Source organism: Enoplosus armatus, chromosome 6 (assembly GCF_043641665.1).
Source record: "Enoplosus armatus isolate fEnoArm2 chromosome 6, fEnoArm2.hap1, whole genome shotgun sequence".
NCBI lineage: Eukaryota > Metazoa > Chordata > Actinopteri > Centrarchiformes > Enoplosidae > Enoplosus > Enoplosus armatus.
In genome coordinates, this window is record NC_092185.1 from 18,327,972 (window position 1) to 18,347,714 (window position 19,743).

The window sequence follows — 19,743 nt, forward strand, 5'->3', positions numbered from 1 at the left end:
GCCAGACGTGGCCCCATCAGGCACAGCGGTGATGTGACGAGCCCTGAGGACCAGAGAGTCCCTGATCTCATTACCAAGCTCTAGAGAGTCATACTATGTATAAACACCTGCAGGGAACAGGCTCAGTCCCAGAGTGGCTGCTGGAGAACACACACACACACACACACACACACCTGCCAGTAGCTTCCAAAAAGTGAGTGAGAGTAAAGCGTTTTACTGGGAATGACACTGCGCTCATAATGCATTTATCAATAAAGGAAATTGAGTAATGGTGTAGAATTAACTTGCTGAAAGAGGTGAAAATATGTGAAAATGTGCATGTGTTGCATGCATGCAAGTTCAGTATGTGCATGATTGTGTGTGAACTTGTGCAGCCTCTCTTCTTCAGAAATTATTTTCTTCAGTGACAGCGTGCACTTCCAGCTGAGCTCTTTCCTGCAGGGGGATGGACTCCTTAGTAGGGCAATAAGGTTTCATGAGACAGGCAAAGGTGATTTAATTGAGCGATTTATGACCATAAAAACCAAAACACGAGCTCCTTTACAATGATAGCGACCAGCTTCTCCACTTTCCCAGAAGCAACACATGTGCATCTCATCACTGTAAGGCAGAACTTTGCACTAAAGCCAAAGGAAAGGAGATTTCTGCCTCTCGAGCTCTTTGATGCCAACCTAAAACAGAACTGAGAGCTACAGTAAACTCTGCTGCACCAAGATAACCCCAGTGCCCAAAACTGTTCCATTCTGGGAACAAAGATACTAAACTGTAAATCTGCCCGGTAACAGACGTCCCATGGGTGGATATGTGCATGCATGTCAACAATGAAAGGTTGTGCCATTTTCAGAATATGCATGTGATAATTTGAGACATGTCGGTTACTAAACTTAGCCACTGAAGTGGAGTTTGCTCCAGTAGTTAGCAAGCCGCTGGAGGATGGAGGGATGGATGTACGGATGGGTGTGTCAGAGGCAGTGAGAACAGGTCAGGTTTAGTGTGGCATGCAGCAGAGGGAGGACTGAGGAGTTGTGGCCAGCCTGCTCGCCACTCTGTGAGTGCTGATTTCCACTTTGGCACATTTTGCCCTGTCACAGTGCAGGAGACAGACAGACAGAGACAGACATGGACTGGAGAGAGGGCGAGAGAAGAGAGGGAGATGGGGGAGGGAGAGGGTGCTAAAAGCAGCTGGAGATTCTTTGCAAGGCCTTAAGATGCAATAAATCATTTACAGGGTACACAAGGTTTAAAAAATTTCAAGATTTCAAAAATGGCCCTCGAGCTCAACACACACCGAGACAGGCAAATACACTGAACAAAGCAAGTGAATCTTTTAGACATTGTATGTTTGATAAAATGTTTTTTTTATTGATATTAAAAATGAAAGTACATGAATTGTGCATTTCGGACGTTCTAGCGTGCAGAGGTTAAATCAATAAAATACACACAGGCTGAGTGAGCTACTGACACAGAAAAAGTTGCCATTGCTCGGCAAGGTATCTCTTCATATTCAGCGAAAAGAAGTGGTTGTCTTTCACGCCATTCATAAGAACACTAGAGTAGCCTGTTTGAACATTACAATAGTGAATGAATGCAGTCCTAGCAGGAAAATATAGAATAAAAATAGAAAATATAATAATAATATTATTATTAACAATAGTAATATAATAATAATAATAATTGCACTGCCTGCTTTGTTGCACAACTGAAGTAGAATATAATTAGAGACAGGACGCAGCCTTGATAATTGAGATCTCTCTGACAGAAAGAAGATAGAAAGTATTGGCTTGACTCTTCGCCACAGCAGGACAAGTATCCATTAAGTCTCCATTTCATGGGTGATGCATGACACGACAGAGGAGGAAACTACAATGTGGCACAGAATGACCTTGTTTCTGACATGGGCTTCAGTGGTTTGTCACAGAGAGCTGTATCATTGTGGCCAGGTATGGGTAACAACCTCAGCTGCCCTTCCACAACAAGATTATCACTTACACTCAGCAACTACTCCACTTTTCCCTCGGAGAGCATAGATAGTTTTTTTTTCCTGAGTGCTTCAGAAATGGTTCAGCGTGATAGCCCTTCATCAAATGCATAATGGATGGATGATTGGAAGATTGGTGAGGGGTGAATGGCAGGCTAACAACCCTGCCCCCCCCCCCCCACCACCACCCCACCCCCTCCTCGCCATGCAAATACAGATACATACTGTTGATGCATAAGATCAGGGGGCATTGTCTTCTATAAAACAGAGAACAAAGGACAGATGGACAGATAGATATATAGATAGGTAGACAGAGGAGAACAGTGAGGTGTTGAGTGATGATATGCTCTCTTCTTGATAGACAATGACCTTTAGGTGACCTTAGATGGTTACTAGCATCATAGCAACATCGTTAACTCCAATTAAGGCATCGACACAATGACTCGTGTTAAGTCATATGTAAGCTAAACCCTAAATCTACAACTGAGAGGACATTTATGGCCTCATGACCCAAACCAACACACGACAACATCAGTGGCACTGGCACATAAGCAAGATGCTCCTTAGAAGATCATAGGACACCATGCACAATTACAAAGACATGATTTAATGAAGGACTGATCATTTCCCCCCGCCATCAATACTAAAGTGGCTTCAAAACATAGTGGGTTTGAGTACAATCAATGTTGAACAGTTATTTTTCCAATAATAAAGTCACTCATTGATGCTTTCCTTTTCACAGATCACCCTGACAGGCTTCTGGAAATCCATGCAGACCAACGTATTCAGAGTATGTGCCTATTTGTGTGACATAACATGCCTAAGCAATCCAGGCTATGCTGCTGTTAAAATATTAATTTAATGTAACTATGGCAAAACAAAAAAAAGGAAAAAGAAGACATTATTTTTGGTACAAAGCATCTACAAAAAAGCCTTACAACTCCAATTGGAAAACAGAGATCATACAAAATAAATCCGTCAGTTGAGCATCAGTGCTACGTATATTATTTGGACCAATTTTTCAAATATATTTTATAACAAAATAAATAATGCCTTTATACAGTGCCCTTATTTGTATTTCAACAAACAAACAAAAAAGCTTGGCGGCTCATTACGCAAGATACAGCTCAGACTAAAGGAAAATAACACAACGTCCCTGGAAACTAATTATATATCTATATTTATATATATATATAGATGTATATATATATATTCAAGTATTTGTTTTCAGGCAAAAGCATGTGAATACTACGGATATACAATAAAAATAAAATGTTAGTTGACATTATTGCTGTTTTTTTCCCTTTGAATTGAAATTTTGTGCCTTTCTTTAGAACTGTAAAATAACATCATAACAATAACCATGGAAACAAAAAAAGGCCTAACTTGGAAAAACAGGAATGTCACGGTACCAGAAACTGACGGGGTTTTCCTTTTTTTTCATTGAAACATTGATATGAAAAGAAAAACAGAAAAAAAAAGACAAAATAAAATAGAATCATCATTATCCCACTTGCTCTTTGTCCATGCCATGTTACTTCCTGTCAGAGCAGTCTGCAAAGCCATGGCAAACAGGAAGTACTGTCCCAGAACTGTAGTACTGTCCCAATCCAGGCGGTCCACGGTGTCCCATTATGTGTCCCCACACTGCTCCCTGTGTCTAGCAGCCTCAGAGGGACAGGAGGAACAGGGACTGGGTCTCAGGTCCTCCTTGCCGCTTACGCTGACAAGCTAGTGATGAGCAGCCGCTAGCACTCGCTGTGAGCCTAGATGCCAACACAGCCCATATCTTTTTTCAGTGACACTTCCCCCTTGACATTGCCACTGCCTGGAGCTCCCCCATATCCTTTATTTTCCTTTTTTTAAAAGTCACACTTTCCTTAAAACGGAAAGTTTTAATATTCATTCAAAGAAAAAAAAAACGTGCTTTTCAACCTCTTCTTTGAGTCCATTCCCAAAGCTAGCACCATGACATTTTTTTAAGCTACACGTTCATTGTTCATAAAAAAATAGTGCCATTTTTTTCTTTACTTTGACGTAATCCGTGGCAATGTGCAATTTTGCAGACTCTTTTCTGCTTTTTGTTTGTGATCAAAAGGTGCTGGAACAGGAATCTAATTTTACAAAATAATTCCTTACAGTGTGGAAGTCCCTTTATAGGTAGAGGTGCAAACTAATAAGAAAAAGAACTAACAGAGATTTTCTTTTTGCCTCAGGAAAAATGATGTGGAATGGATTCTTTCATGCAAGCTGCTCTTCACTCTCAGTTGTCTTCCACAAGGACAAAAAAACATTCCGCTGGGTGTCCTCTTGACACTTGCAAACCACCGATCTCTTTCATCTTCTTTTCTCCCTTCCCTTTTCTCTTTTGCTTAAGGATCCACCTGAATTGCATTCAGCCGAATTGTTAACTTTTTGTTCATCATTTGTGTTTGTGCCTTTTGTGTCAGTGACTGAAAGAGAGAGGGAGCGAAGGAGTTCAGACAGGAAGAATGTGTAGGCATGTTTGTGTGCCGGAGGAGGGTGGGCGGGTGGGGTTGAGGGGGGCATTAGAAAAGGGCCACGGGGTCAAGAAGTAGTGGATGAGAGCAGAAGGGGTTGGGTGGGGGGGTGGGGGGATTGGTGGGCTCGGACAGGGCAGGGGAGATCAGAGAGGACTGCCACAGAAATGACGTCAGAGACAAAGCTATAATCCCCTAGTCTTTTTTTCTCCCTCCAAACTCTTGTCTGTGCAAAGGGCTGGCAGCGGGCTCATTTGTGATTGACATAGTTGTCCGTGGCGAGCAAGACAGGAGGCAGTTTGCTGGGCAGGCTGATCAGGGGCCTGTGGAAGATTGCCTGCTCCTGGGCTTTGATCTTCTCCGCCTGCCTCCGAAACTTTTTGGCCCTCAGGATGGCGGGGACACCCCTCCGGAGCCGCTGGGCCGCCTTCCTCTGCCACACCTCGTATTTGGAATACTTCACGGTCACATGCTGCTTCCTTGGGACTTCCTATTGTGGCGTGCAGGCGAAAATAGGGGAAAAAGGGAAAAGATGGAGTCAGTTCATTAGGGGTGATAAGATACTGTGCAAGTGCTTATTACAATGGAGGAAAGCCTTGTTTATTTTGTGAAAACACTCATTGTTGGGCCAGTCAAATGGAAATCAAATGTCATTCTTATAGCACAGAGCGTCATAACAGACTCGCCTTGCCTCTGACTTGCCCTTGTTTTGCTTCCCTCGACTGAGAGAAGCTGTCAGCAAGTGCTTAGTTCAGCCTCTTTAACATACTGTCAAAGGGAAGGGCGGTCACTCGCCTCATATACATATGAGGAGCACGTCGTCGGTCACCCAACGACCCGATGAACCGACTAACCTCCACAGACCGAATGAAACAACACATAAATGCATTGTCATTTCAAAAACCTCCATTCTAACACAGCAAACTCTTTTAAACAGCGTTAGGTGTTGTGCTGAGCACCAGAGGTCGAGACAAAGTGGGAGTGGTAGCAGCGAAGCTAGAATTTATGCGCGAGTAGCCAGTGCTCCATCTGAATGGCTTGTTTTGGTCCTGCCACTTGAGGAGTGTTTATCCCCCTTCATTCACTGCAGGCCTGCTCAATAGCCTAAGAACAGCTGGCCCTCAGAGCAGGCTGTACCCATCAACTCTCCCTGCCCAGACAAACTAGGGACATGTCCAAACTAATTCCTTTGCAGTCTCTCTTTTTTTTTTTTTTTGCATTTCAGACAGAAGGTACATTATTTTCCTCCTGACATTTCTTTTTTTGTTGCTGTTGTTGTTTACATCACTAGCGATCTCATGCCACTGGTGCTGCTTTTCTAACAACTCAAAGCAGAAACATTATAAACATCTTTCCAGTCCTGTCCAAAGGGAAGGTTCGAGGGATTTTAAGAGGTCTGGAGAGCAGCCACGGCCCAGTCTTGTGACCGCAGTGAAAAGACCTGAAACGCTTTGACGATTCTCTGCATGCTTGTGACATGTTTCAGAGAAGCTCCACAGGCCAGGTCAGGTGTCTCTGACCGCGCAGATCAAAACGCATGCCAGTTTCGGAGAGAGCTTGCTGTTCCGTGACTAATAATCACACACTCAGAACACACTGTTTTGTTACGGACCAGCAGTCTCCACCATCTCACAGACTTTCTCTCTCTCACACACACACAGTCTGTGAGTATGACTCTGCCTTTTCCTGAATATAATGTCCTGTCTTGATGTTTTCCACAATGGTCAGCACTTTGCACGGGAGGTAACTGCTTACCAATGACCATTTAACAAGATAAACCTGTCTTTGCGTGGGTTTCAGTCTGCACTCGGTGTCAGGGACATAGGGGTGAGGCTCATAGGTGAATAGAGGCACAGGAGATGGGAGGACAGATAGACACGAAGATTAGCATTGTTTCCCATACTGGCATGTTGTTGTTGTTGCTGTTGAGACGTACCTGTTTTAGTGCGGGCATCACAGGTATGACCTGTAGAGAGGTGGCCGACACGTCCCTTTCGGACTTGGCGGGTTTGGCACAGTACTGCTCCAGCAGGTTGAGGTCACAGCTACGGAAACAACACTCCTCTACGATCCCACGGTTCTGGGTGCGCCGGTTGTTACCCCTGCTGGTTGGCCTACCTGAGGAGAAACACAACAAGAGATGAAGAAAGGCCATGAGGAGGGTGAGGTTGAGGCCTGAGAACACAACACTGGCATCAGCAAATGAATCTGGGGTTGTTTTTTGCAGGATTACTTCAACAATCATAGCAGTCCATGGAGCAAAGAGGATAAAAGGAAATCTATGACCAACTGCAACAAATCTTTTTGTTTGTAGAGGATAATCTGATTAGGGCTATCTGGAAGTCCTTTAATGAGTGAATACACTCAAGTAAACACCCTGTACTCTAGACACCAAAAGGAGAGTGATGGAGACAGACAGCTAAGCTCTCAGACAGACCTTTGGGTGAGCAAATACATAAAATGGAAACTCTTTTATGACCTTGTCCTTTGTCAAGTCAGCAGAGATAAAGAGGATGAGGAGGGAGAGAGGAGAGGAGGGGCAGAGAGAGGTAGAGACAACAGGAGAGAAGGGATCAGTGCAGAGAGGGAGAGAGAGAGAACAGAGGGAAAGAAAACAAAAGAGGAAGAGAGCAAAGGAGAGATAAAGGTGTAGAAGAATAAGGTAAAGGGGTGGAGGGTTAGCATGTTGCACAGGGGAACATTATCCACATCCAATAAAGGCCTTGTTTGAAGTCCTGCGCCACACAGACTGTTGGAGAAATCTCATGAGAGGGGAGGCTAGATTTGATTGCAGGAAGAGAGAACATGAGAGAGAAAAGAGAGGGTGATCCAGGGGGGAGGAGAAGGCGAAAGAGGAGGAGGAGGGAGCACATATATGTTGGCCTAAATTGGATAATGATCTTTTCTGATTGGAGAGAAGAGCTTCTGTGGCAAGCAGCGCACAAAGAAACTGTCTGTCTGTCAAAGGCGAAAAAGGCGGTGGGTGGGACATAGCTAATATCTTTTAGGAATAACAAAGTGTTTCCTCAGCTGCATATGTCTGAGGAAGGTATAAGTTCTGCATGTGGAAAACACTGCAGACTGTGCAAACAGAAGCTTATCCATTGGAGGATTAACACCCAGCACAATGCATTCACATAATGCTTTACAGCTATTCCCATCATCACTACAATGGAAGCAATAATCAGAATTGATGTTAATGATCCGTCCTCTTAACCTGACATCAAAAACACCCCCCTCCTCCTTCTCCTCCTCCTCTCTCCCCACCCCCCTCCTACTCATCAGTGTGGTCGCCCGGCCTGGGAACACTGGTGCTGAGGTGACTGGTATGCCTCTTGGGGTGCTATTACTTTACTGGTAAACAAGCGGTCCATTGTGTCGCGCTGAGTCGTGTGTGCCTTCACAGCTCGCCGGCCTTTCATATGCAATGAGAGGTATGGGCTGAAGGCAGAATGCGCACACTCAGCAGAGCAGCCTGGACGAGGTCTTGAGACACACAGCTGGCTATAATCTCTCTCTCACTCTTTCTGCCTCTCAGTCAATGTGTGTGTGCGTGTGTGTGTGTGTGTGTGTGTGTGAGTGTGAGTGCGTGAGAAAGACAAATACCAAACACGCATACCACACAGCCACAGACAGAGCGATAGTCTCAGCTATCCAAACAGATGTGAGCAGCAGAGAGACTCAACAGAGGAGCACAAAAAAAAAAAAAAGAAGGCGAAACATTGTGTGCAGCCCAATTGTGAGACCTTGCAACGGCTTGAAACCTACTGAAATAGAAGCCTCTGTCTTCGCAGACAAACTGCAGCGCATCCACCAGCTCTCCCCCACACAGCGTCTCTGCCGAGGCTATTTCCACAACGTAGAGCGTCAGGGCCAGTGCAAACAGCAGCGCGCGACTGGACGAAGACATCTTCTTGACCTGCAGGACAAAAGCACACATTGCAGAATAAAGCGCCGGATCAAAAGAGGCAGCCACACATTTCAGAAGGGATGACATTAAAAAATATTAGGGGGAAAAAAAGCCCAGATGACAGCCAGATGTTGCCTTTCAGGGTGATATAAGAGGGTCCTCTTTGCGCACTCACATCTGCATGCTTGTACAAGATGTAGCCTGCGACTTCCAGATGCTGTTTCTATGTATTGACCTACTAACTATTACGCGAGACCAATGATATGATACCACCCCCCACCCTCCTCCTCCTCCTCCTCCTCCTCCAGACTGTTATCAGCCGCTGTCACCGTGTCGCACCTGAGAGAAGTGCTTATTCTGGAGGAAAATGTAGACAGTATCTCTGGCTTCCACGCTCTTACACAACTCTCCAAAAGTTGCAAGACCGGCTGCTCGATAGTTAACTATCCGAAAAGCCAGACTCAGCATATATTTTCCCCTTGCTCACCCTGCGGTGAGCTCACTGACCCTCAGACCTACCGCCCCCTATCTGCCGACAAAAAGACCAGCTGTGCTCCGAGTCCAGCGCACCATCCAGGCGAGGAGGGAAGAATAAAATACCTCTCAAACTCTTTCTCTTCTATCCTACCAGGTAACCTGTTGCACAAAGGCTTCAAAGCTTCAGCCGCACTCCATGTCATTTATGCACCTTGAACTTTCTCTGTTGCATGCAAATTAAGAGATGTCCGGTTGCTCACATTGCACAAAAAAAAAAAAATAATGATGCGATCAATGCATCTGCTCAGCCCGAAGCGCTTTTCTCACGCGTAAAGCCAAGAAAACATCGTTATAACCCCGCCAGAGGTCTGCCAATACCCGCACAGCACAACCGGAGAGTATACAACTATTTGTTCCATCTGGTTACCTTCATTCTGCTGCTCTCCGTTCTCCGGCAGGTGTGGCAAAGTGAGTGAGCTCCGTGTCTTTGCTGGGTCTCCATGTCAGATGGCAGTAGTCAAAACGTTGGGGGGTTATTTGGTTGCAGAGATTGCAGGTGAGTTAGTTTCCCAGTTGGTGCGGCTATAGAGATGATGTGTGAGAGGCTGTCCCAAAGACCAGGCGACAGACAAAACTTCTCAGGGAGAAGTATTATATACCAAAACACGCCCCTACACCCACACCCCACCCCCTCGCTCCTCCTCTTCACGGCTGGTAAAAAAAAAAAAAAAAAAAAAAACGGTCCAGAGACGTTTTATGGAAAAGTGCTTAAAGGGAGAAAAAAGCAAAAAGAGAAAAGAGAGAGTGAGAGTGAGAGTCACAAAATATGGAACAATTCCATAGGCATTTTCCACGTTTACGCACCGTAACCTACAATCACAATGTTTACACACGGGACGCAGACTGAACAAGAATAGACTCAGACTCCAAGAAAAATGTCAATGTCTCCGCCCTGCTGTAATTAAGATTAACATTCAGAGTGGAAGCGGCGTGGCCGAGGTCTCCGGCTGTCCTCTGATTCAGGTGTAGATGTAGTCACCGGGGTCAGACGTGTCTGACAGTGGAGTGAAGGTTTATCACTGAGGTTATCCTACCTGGAGAGAGCATGAACTGGGGTTGATACAGAGGAGGAGGAGGAGGATGCAGCAGCAGTGACTGATTGCTGCAGAAATACCTTTTGGTCAATGTAAATTCTGCATCACATGATGAAGAGGCATGATGAGGTGATGAAGAAAAAGGTGACATTTGGTTGCTCCAAGACAAATAATGTTAATAAAAACAGTTTATCAATGCATCACTCGCACAGTGGGGATGACAGATACTGGACTCGCTCTGTTAAAAGTCCAGCAGAGAAACCTCATCCAGATGTTGCATAGGGAACTCCACGACAGAGAAAATGCATACACCCAGCTCGAAAATGTGATTATACATATAAATAAGCTTTTCTTTTTTTCTTTATGAAACAGTGTGAGGGTCCGCTTATATAAGTGTGGCCTCTGCAGAAGGTAAGGATCTGGACGCGTCTTCAGACTCAGACTGACACCTAGTGGTCCGGGTAGCGAACCTCCGTTTGTTTGTCCCGCAGCTATCAGCAGGTTGGAGGGCTTCAGTGTGCCAAGGATCCTGATTCACAACCTCTGACCTGACCACTAGGAGCTCTGCCCGGACAAAGAAAAGTTTGTTCTTTCAAAATGAATAATGCAACGTTATTTAAATAAAATAGATAAATAAAATCATATATTTGATTTAAATGTCTGTATTTCTAAAGCCTTATTCCATCTATTTGTCCATAAGTTTATTTTATCATTCAAATGTTTAGCAGCTCGTTTTTATCACCTAATAAGGTAGCAGAATAGCCCAAGGCAGGAGGAGAGTATGAAGAAGATTTACTCCTTTAATTGGCTCAATAAGAATCTGCTGTGATTTTAAGATCAGGCAGGTACGCCCGGCTGGACTGCCCCCTCTTGTGGCAGATAGTGGTAAACGATCATGTATTAAATATTGGTCTGAATGACTTGTGATTTCTGTTTGTCTGGTCAGACATGAGAGGAACAGAATTATATATATATATACTTTTTTCCCCTAAAGAGTTGCAGGACTAAAACATTTATAAATTCTGTAAACATGACATCAAGAAGTTCATTTGCAATTCTTTATTATTGGACACATCAGTTTTACTCAAGCAGTAATCAACAGTACGTTACATGGAAAGTGTGTTTTATTATTTCTTTTGTTATGCATTTACACTGCAAGACAAAAATAGCATAAAACTAAATGAATAAGCAGATTTAGAGGTAATACTCAAATACTGAACTCACATATCTGGAAAACAAATAGAGCCTTTAACACAGCAGAGGTCTTTTTCTCCCTAAATAAAATAAATATGATTTAAATATACACTTAAATATTTATTTTGCTGTTATGTTTCTTTAATTTTAAAATAATTATACCATACCCATTTAGTTTTCTTTTAATACATTCATCATCACAGTTCCCTTTGATTTTGGTTGAGATTTTGACATATTCCAACACACTTTGCTTTAACAGGATGAATGGCCCCACCATCATTTCACAAATGGATCCACACCCAGCGAGGCGTTACACATCTTTGGAAACTTTTTTCCCACACTGCACATTGAGGTTTTAATGGTTGCAACCTTGTCGGCTTACCTGCCGGCGACAACAAGCAACAACTTGTCAGAGACAGCATCATACTGGAGGCACAGCACAGAAAGATGAACACATTGGTCAGAGCGCAGCAGAGAGGGAGCAGACAACAGCAGGGCGGTCGCAGGCCGGGGGGGGGGGGGGGGGGGGGGGCATCATCAGGACAAAACACTGAGGGCGTCTGTCAGCATCTTGAGCTCATCCTTCACACCCTCCAGGCCTCCTTGGATCTTCAGCGGATTGTCCAGCACCTCGATGCTGCTGGTGTACGGGTCGAACCTCACCGAGAAGGGGCGCTTGATACCAGACACGTACCCCCTTGTCAAAGACAGAGAGAGATCAGACTTAAAGAAGTCAAAAATGAGGTTGTCTCGGAGCTTAGATTTTCCCCAGCTGTAATGTGGCCTGCGATATATGCATACATACACGTAACGGAGGCTAGAATATCCTGCTTGTACCACATAAGAAATACATTATGAAGACACTCATAATGTACTCTATTTCATCTTTTACAAACATTCCCATGCTGGTGTTTTCTCCTCCAGTGTGGCAGCAGAGATGTCATGTGCTATATTCTGCTGAAGACCAAATACTGTCAAAACACTCACTAAAGCTACTTGTTTTGCAGGGCAACATTTGATCTGTTTGCCAAATAAAACTCCAGCGTTTTGCCTTGGTAAGAAAGACTACATTAGTAACAGCTGTCTTCTGGCTGCTATGGCTGACCTACAAAAGTTTGTGGCCTCAGGGGTTGGCTGGCTGTTCTCTGACCTTGTCCTCACATAACCCCTCTCTATTTTTGTTTTTTTCCCTCCTCTCTCTGTCTCTGTATGTTCTTGTGTATTTGCATGAGTGTGTGAGGGGAGCATTTTGTGGATGAGTACCTGAATTTCTCCTTGGCATCTGAAAAACTCTCAGAAATAAAGTAGACAGGCTGGTATGTCTGGTCTTGATAGGGCTGCACTGCCGCAGCCTCTGGATCAAACTCCCTCGTCTCTGGTTCATCAGACAGCGAGTGCTGGATTAAAGTGAGAAAATAAAAAAAGATGGAGAATTAGCTGATAGCCCAGTTGGCTGTGATTGTTGCCTTTTACTCAAAACATGAAGAAGGGAGCAGAGAAAACTGGAACGCACCACAAGCTCTCCATAAGAGGAGAGCAGTCCGGCACCGTAAGCCTTCACCTCGCCATTCTGTTTACATAAGCCGTACTCGACGGTGAACCAGTATAGCTGATGGGAAAACCACAAAGAGAGCCACTGAGAAAAAGAGGGATACTGGGATGGACATCAATTCATTATCTATGTGTCACATTTTAGACAAGAGCCTGTACAAAAATGATCAGGGAGGGAGGTAGGGTCAGAAAAGAGGGAGGGTTATGTATTTTTTCTTTTGGCTGAAGGGAGACAAGAGCAGGGGAAGGTCTTCAGTTATTTCTTGCCCTGGATTTCAATCTTATTAAATCTTCTTCTTGTGAAATTTACTGGGGGAAAAAAAGACTGACTGTCGGGGATATGTTACACTTTATTATGTAGCAGATGGTAGAGTCATAATTTCAGTTTTGAGAAGCAGGAGTAGACGTTTTCTTTTTGAAGGGCGCTTTTTCACAAGCCAATAAGAATAAAGACCATCATTTGTTGTGTTTTTCATAATTTTGCCCATTGCTAATCCCACTCCTAATGTGCAGTTTGGGCTAAGTCAAAAATTATTATTGGGGATATCAGGGCTGATTTGAGATACTAGTGAGGATGTTCTCATTTCTTTCTATGTCAAGGGAAGAGTTTAAAGCAAATACTAAGGTAGGGTCTTGCTTTTTAAAAAGTCAAGGTTCAACCCCTCTCCCCACCTTAATAATGTTACCAAAGAACTGTCGGTGTTGGAGGACTAGAGTCTTACTGTGGACAGTTTCTCAATATCTTCATCTGATGCCCCGAGTGATGCCAGACCAAGGTTCTGCAGCAAATAATCAATAAATAGTTACCAAAACATAATAGCATAGCATGGGAAACAATCATCTGTAAGACTGCTGGAGCCTCTCCCTCTCACCTGTGAAAACTGAGCAAAGGTGCGGTCGGCCAGCATGGGGACGTGGCCCAGCAGCTCATGGACACAGTCGCTGAGGAGGAAGACAAAGAGAGATTCAACTGGGACCCATATTTGAATCAAATCTGAAAAAAACCCTGCACAGATCAGTTTAACTAAATACAGACTTTGTCATCACAAACGGGCAATTCAATCTGGTCGCATTACAAAACAATGGTTGCAGAGTGAAAAACAAAAATGTGCCCAGTGTGAAACAAGATAAGTGAAGACAGAAGTTTGTTTTCTTACAGACTGTCCAAAGACCCAACTTAAATTTGTCCCAAAAATCCAGACTTTCCTTTTATGCCTCAAGAAATGAGCTTATTTAAACTGAAAACTTGGATAGCTTTTTAATTTGAATTCATTAGAATTTTTCACTGCAGTATTTCTCACTTGATACATGATTTGCTATCACTAACTGGTTGTTTCATTCTGCTTTTTTTTTTTTTTCATATTTTCATTGTATTTATTTGCTTTGTTTGTGTTTATGCTTTGGCTACATGTTTTTGATCAAAATGACATTCCAATATAGTTTTGGCTTATGGATGTTCACTGAACAGGAGTCACAGTCGTACTCACGGCTCTGGGGAATGCGTTGGGGAGGAGGAGTGTCGGATGTACTGGGTGCACTGGAACACCCGGAATGCCAAACTGGCCAGGAAATCTCTGGCTGAGAGCAGACCTGCCACTGGACGCAGCTGGAACCCTGTACGCTCTGTGTGTGTGTGTGTGTGTGTGTGTGTGTGTGTGTGTGTGTGTGTGTTCATGAGGTGGCGGATAAAGAGACAGAGGGAGACAGAGAGAGAGAGAGAGAGTCAAACCCTGAGTTCACATTTGTTCCTCTGTGGGTGTTTACTTATCCCGTCTTTACCTTTGAGGAAGTGTGACACGTCCTCCAGCTGAGGGATGTTGTCTGGACTGTACCCACAATGCCTTTCCAGCAGATGGAAAGCCTCGAGGTATTCATTGCAGGCATGGGTGGTATACAAGTCCCTCAGAGTTGAGTAGACTTCCCTCCTAATTAGGGATATAATTGCATGATAATTCAGATTTCTTCTCATTTTCTATTTGATTGTATTAGTTTTGAAACCTATTCATATGTGTCTTTTTATTGCCTCTTTTGTAACCTTTCTCCTTCCTTATAAACCATTAAATCCCATGGACTAATAACCTGTCTAATAATTCTTGGAGGAATCATGAATCTTTAGAGATGACTTTCCTTTTGGCTCAAACTGTCCAAGCAAAATGAACGACGCAAGTGGAAATCCACTGACTTGTAAACTATTCCTGTCAAACCATTTGTTTCCTGCTGCCTGATGTATTTTGTGCTCAGATAAACTCAAGCTACCACATCTAGCGCCCTCCATCTGTAACAAATCTTCCAAAAATACCAATGAAAGACAAATGACATCCAACTGTCTTAGAAACGAGTTGAAACGGAGTCAGTCGGGGGTGAATGAACACACGATGTTCTGATAGTGAAACAGTAAGAAGGTCAAAGCGCTTGTTTGAAATTTGTATTGAGTGTAAATTGTGTGTAAGTCTTCAGCCTTCACACGCACATCATATATCAACAGCATTATAAAGGAGTGTGCGGCAGCCCTTACCATGTGCCAATCTCCTCCGCTGTGTATTCCACTCTGGGAATCGACTGCCCGCTGAGGACAAACATACGTACAGATGTATCAGGAATAATCAAGTATTTTTTTCTTATGTGATGTCTGTGCAGTATTCAGACTGTATCTCACTGTCTGTATCTGAAGGCGATGTCTCCAATCATTCTCCTCCTCTGTCTGTAAGCAGGGTCTGTGTAGCCCTGTTCAAATCAAATAAATCACTGATCGCATTTTCTGTGTCATGACATATTGGTCCAACAACATAACCAGCCCAGTAATGAGAACTGTTTTTCTCATCGTATGCGCTACTGTACTGGAAAAGTCGGTACTTACGGGATGGTCTTGATCCAAGTCTGGATCAAATTTTGTGACCAGATGATGACATTTGTCCAAATCTGCTATTTTCTTTGGGAACCAATGAACTGATAGAGAAAAGGGAAACAAATCACCAAATTCACTTCACTGCTGTTTTTTCTTTTTGGCAAAATATTGAACATGTTTCAAATTATTTTATAAAAAAGGGTGTTACATTTGACTTCTTTGGTGGTTTTAACATCCTCCGCGTTTCTCTTGATGGAGCTGATAAGAGTACCGACGTCTGAGAGGTGCACCTCACAGCGAACAAAGTACTCCAGGCCTTCCAGGCTGTCCTTGAGCTTCCGGCATGGCCGCGTCTCCAAATGGTGAATCTTAGCTTCAAACGTCTGAAATACAGTCAACACACTGAAATGTAACTTCTGCCTCGAACATGGTTTTCAGCCAAATGACAAGGACATGCACAGTTTTGTATAATTGCAATCTAAACAGTTCACTAAAAAAACATTCAACAGTAGTACAGAGATATCTAACATAGAACTGAGGAGTTGAAAATTATTTTTCAATTTGGTCATACTTAAAAAAGAGGCTCCATTAATTTTTTCACTGTGCAGTAAATGAGATGCACTTTCCTACAGTATATATGTTGACAAATGACACAGCATGTGGGATGCAGCCTAAAAAGCTTTATCTTCCAAAACCTTTTTTGGACCTACTTTCTAAAAAAGTACCCTTTATAAAGGGACATTAATTCATAACTAATGAGTTGCAATTGGTTAATAAATAATTTACAGATCAGGCTATAAGTCGTTAATAGGAACATGTTTTGGGGTGCCAGTTCGTGAAAAATCCGTTTGACTGCTTGCCCCATGGAAAAGGTCTGCAGACGGTCTGGACCAAAATCCATTGAACTGAACTTGACATTTATAACTCCAGACTTGATGGCATATCAGAGAGTGAGACACCAATGAGCATATTCATATATTAATATACATTTATATACTGCATTTTCTTTTATAAATGGACAGAAATAACAACAACCAGGGCGATTTTTCACAACCTAGCAACCCCAAAATGATGTCTCATTAATCTAATCGAATTTAAAAAAAAAAAAAGATCTTTAAAGAATGAGTAAATTTTCAATTAGCCTTTAATTAAGCCATCAGATACAACTTTATAAAGGCTGCCTTATTAGAAAGTGGTACCCTCATTCACAAAATTTTACTCTCAAATACACAGGTTTATACACTTTTGTAACCTGAAAAATACCATTGTGATACCTCGAAAACTTTGAGTGTGCGCGACAGTGCAGGTGTCTTGGAGCTTCTTAAAGTGAAGAAGATGTTGAGCAGCGCTTTTCCATCGTCCTCCTCAAACACGATCTGCTCGCTGGCCTCTGCAGCCTCTGCCGCTGCAGCGGCGGCTTCCCTCTCCTTGCGCGCGTCCTCGATCAAGCTTTGCCGTCTACCGAGGTACCTTTGAGACTGTTCCAAAAGAGAAACCAGAGTCTTTCGTACTGCAGAGGTCTTTATTTAACCCACTGTCAGAGCACACAGACACAACGACAGAGCGGGGGTAACTGCTGGGATGTTCTTACCTTTTGCACATCTCTTTGGATATTTGATGGGAGCGCTTTACATCTCCAAATGCGCATTAGAACAGCAGTGCAGTCAAGGTAAACCTACGACATAGCTAAGACTGAGTAGCTGCCACAGCACACATTTGAACTGATGTTACTTGTTAATTGCTACAAGCTTTTTTCTGTATGGATATGATCTAGTCATCAGGCGTCGCCGCTGCGTAATGGCCACCTCGCCAAGCTCTTTGCGCGTAATACAACCGTTTTTTAGCGGTCCTCTGAATATAATGTAGACACATCACTGGGGACACAATTATAAGTGAATGTAAAAAGAACAAAACACACTTGTTGATGTGTCTTACCGTGATGGAGTCAGACCTCTCCAGCTCGGATGCTGCTCTGCGGATGCTCTTGGTGGAGGATGTGGAGCTGCTTGAAAGGGGCATCTTTAGGCGCAGAAGTCTTCTGTTGGGACTGAAGTGACAGCGTAGTTGCGGCGCTCTCTAGACGTCTCCGGCTGTGCTGTGCGCCCAGAGCCTTTTCTTTTTTTCAGACAGGTTCCCTCTTTTTATGGGGTCATTTGTTTGCAGTTTCTGACGTCAAACACGCTAATCCCTATCAATCAATGCGCAGAATCTGTCAGACACATCGGAACCTGGAGCAGTCTATATACAGTATATGTGACCTTTTGTAAAGCCTACACACACCCACAGGACTTTTAGCATTTTCCTAATGTTTGGCACGTTTCAGTGGTCTTCAAAAAAAAGGTAACGAGTGTTGAATTTATAACATTTCTTTTGAACAATTTCAAGTTATTACTTTAGTTCTGATTTCTAAATAAACGATTACATTTTAAAATAAAAATGAACCTGCACAAGTCTTTGATTCTGTATATTTCTAAAACAATATACTGTATATCTATATCTTTTTTTTGTTTTTGTATCTTAATTCCTGTTTATTTGATGAACGTTTACATAAGTGAGGTGGAGTTGTGTGCTTACAACCACCAGTTGGATCCACTGTAGTCATCTTTAGGCTATAATCAAAGCTTTGACCTCAGGGCTCTGCATAAAGGTTAGACTAGAGAAAAGTCAACTGTGGAAAATTAAGTCACTTTATCAGCTCAATCCAATCTCCACAGCTCTTCACAAATTAGATTTGATTGTGCAAAAACACACACACACGCACACACACACACACACACACACACACACACGCACACACACACGCACACACACACAACAAGGAAAGAGAGAACAAGACGTTGTTTTCCTGTTTGGGACACTCTGTTTCTTACCTTGGCAACAACCACATCAAGTGAATTTGTACCGCTTTTGGCTGAGGACTTCGGTGGTTAACATGATTGTGAAGTGATGTATGGTGCCCACAGGCGAGCAGAGGTAAAAGCGATTATCTGTGGACCTCTGGCCACATGCTGCCACAGCAGCAACCTTGCATGGGTGCAGGGAAGGCAAATAGGCCCCAGTGTGACTCTTCCCCCAACCTGGACACACAGGCTGAAAATGCTAAAGAGCACTGATGTAGCCCCGGGCACAGACAACGGCGGTTCTGTCCTTGACTGGGGGACGACAGAGTGAGTATGAAGAAACAAAGATAAAGCAAACAGACAATAAGATAGAAAGCACCTTTCCACCTTGTTTAAGCCTATTTTCTGCATGGAAACAGAGTAAATTGGTGTATCTTTAGAAACAAAGCTTTCTTGTGTTTTTTTATTATGTTTCTTGTCTTTATTGTGATCTTTTTTTGAAAGTGGTATGACATAAAAGACTGAGCTGCAGGCAGAAGCTTGACATTTATTCAGAGATAGGAGCAATTATCAATTTTATGGTTTGTTCTATCCACGTCTTTCAAGCAGTTAATTTTTTTAAAGCAATCAGAAATGTTGTTAATAACTCCTCTGGTTGATGTAGATGATAAGAAAATTTAGATTACTTGCTGCCATAGTAATTCACGCAATATTGAGGCTCCCCCAAGAAAAACATGCTGAAATAGCCAGAAAACAATTGGCATTTAAAAATACATCTGTGACTAACAACAATAACATCCATTTGTTACAAAATTGAGTTTCTTTACTACGTGAGTCCAGGAATAAAAAAGAATAAATAAAAAACAATTGTATTCTAAGCCACAAGAGACTTCATGATTGTACAGTAGCTCAGTTTTATTGAACTTCAACCAGATTGTGTGTGTTTGAGGAAGAGCAGCAGAGCTACAGGCTGAATCAGGATCAAGATAAACTGATATCGCTCCTTCTCCTCCCTCCAAATGTCTGCTTTCCTGTGTCGGCGCACTTTATCAAGACCACAGCCTATTACTGGCTATTTGAAATCACCCAGAGAGAAAGCTTTCCCATTTTTTCCTGCTCTTCCCTTTTATTGCTATCTATGCCAGACAAAGATGATGCTTGAATAAGAATGCTTTCCAATGTCGAGTTTATGCTTTGTTCCATGAGAGGCCATGCAGGACAGAGTTTATTCTGGACCTGTCATATAGAGTTATTGCAATTGCAGACATAATTACACCCAACCTGGCAGTTTGTGGTCATCTTTTTCATTAAAAGCATAGAGGTATTAATAATTAACCCTTAAATGCATACCTT

General features: G+C 43.0%; 2 protein-coding genes across 3 annotated transcripts; both read right to left on the minus strand.

Annotated features, from left to right (window-relative positions):
- Window positions 1–4,156: 4,156 nt before the first annotated feature.
- igf2b (insulin-like growth factor 2b) lies at window positions 4,157–9,432 on the minus strand. Its single transcript, XM_070908010.1, has 4 exons — window positions 9,294–9,432; window positions 8,244–8,398; window positions 6,416–6,593; window positions 4,157–4,969 (listed from the first exon to the last, which is right to left on the minus strand). The coding sequence occupies exons 1-4, from the start codon at window positions 9,366–9,368 to the stop codon at window positions 4,730–4,732; spliced, it is 648 nt and encodes a 215-aa protein (XP_070764111.1). The 5' UTR covers window positions 9,369–9,432; the 3' UTR covers window positions 4,157–4,729.
- Window positions 9,433–11,691: 2,259 nt separating this feature from the next.
- Window positions 11,692–17,569, minus strand: th (tyrosine hydroxylase). 2 transcript variants are annotated; one of them, XM_070906751.1, is made up of 14 exons: window positions 17,486–17,569; window positions 17,142–17,225; window positions 16,825–17,028; window positions 15,759–15,933; window positions 15,563–15,651; window positions 15,362–15,429; window positions 15,221–15,271; window positions 14,485–14,630; window positions 14,193–14,328; window positions 13,578–13,647; window positions 13,428–13,484; window positions 12,668–12,763; window positions 12,418–12,551; window positions 11,692–11,851 (listed from the first exon to the last, which is right to left on the minus strand). In XM_070906751.1, exons 1-14 carry the CDS (start codon window positions 17,567–17,569, stop codon window positions 11,692–11,694), a joined length of 1,554 nt encoding a protein of 517 aa, XP_070762852.1. The 2 variants fall into 2 exon arrangements, with proteins under 2 accessions (XP_070762852.1, XP_070762853.1); XM_070906752.1 differs by lacking the exon at window positions 17,142–17,225.
- Window positions 17,570–19,743: the final 2,174 nt, after the last annotated feature.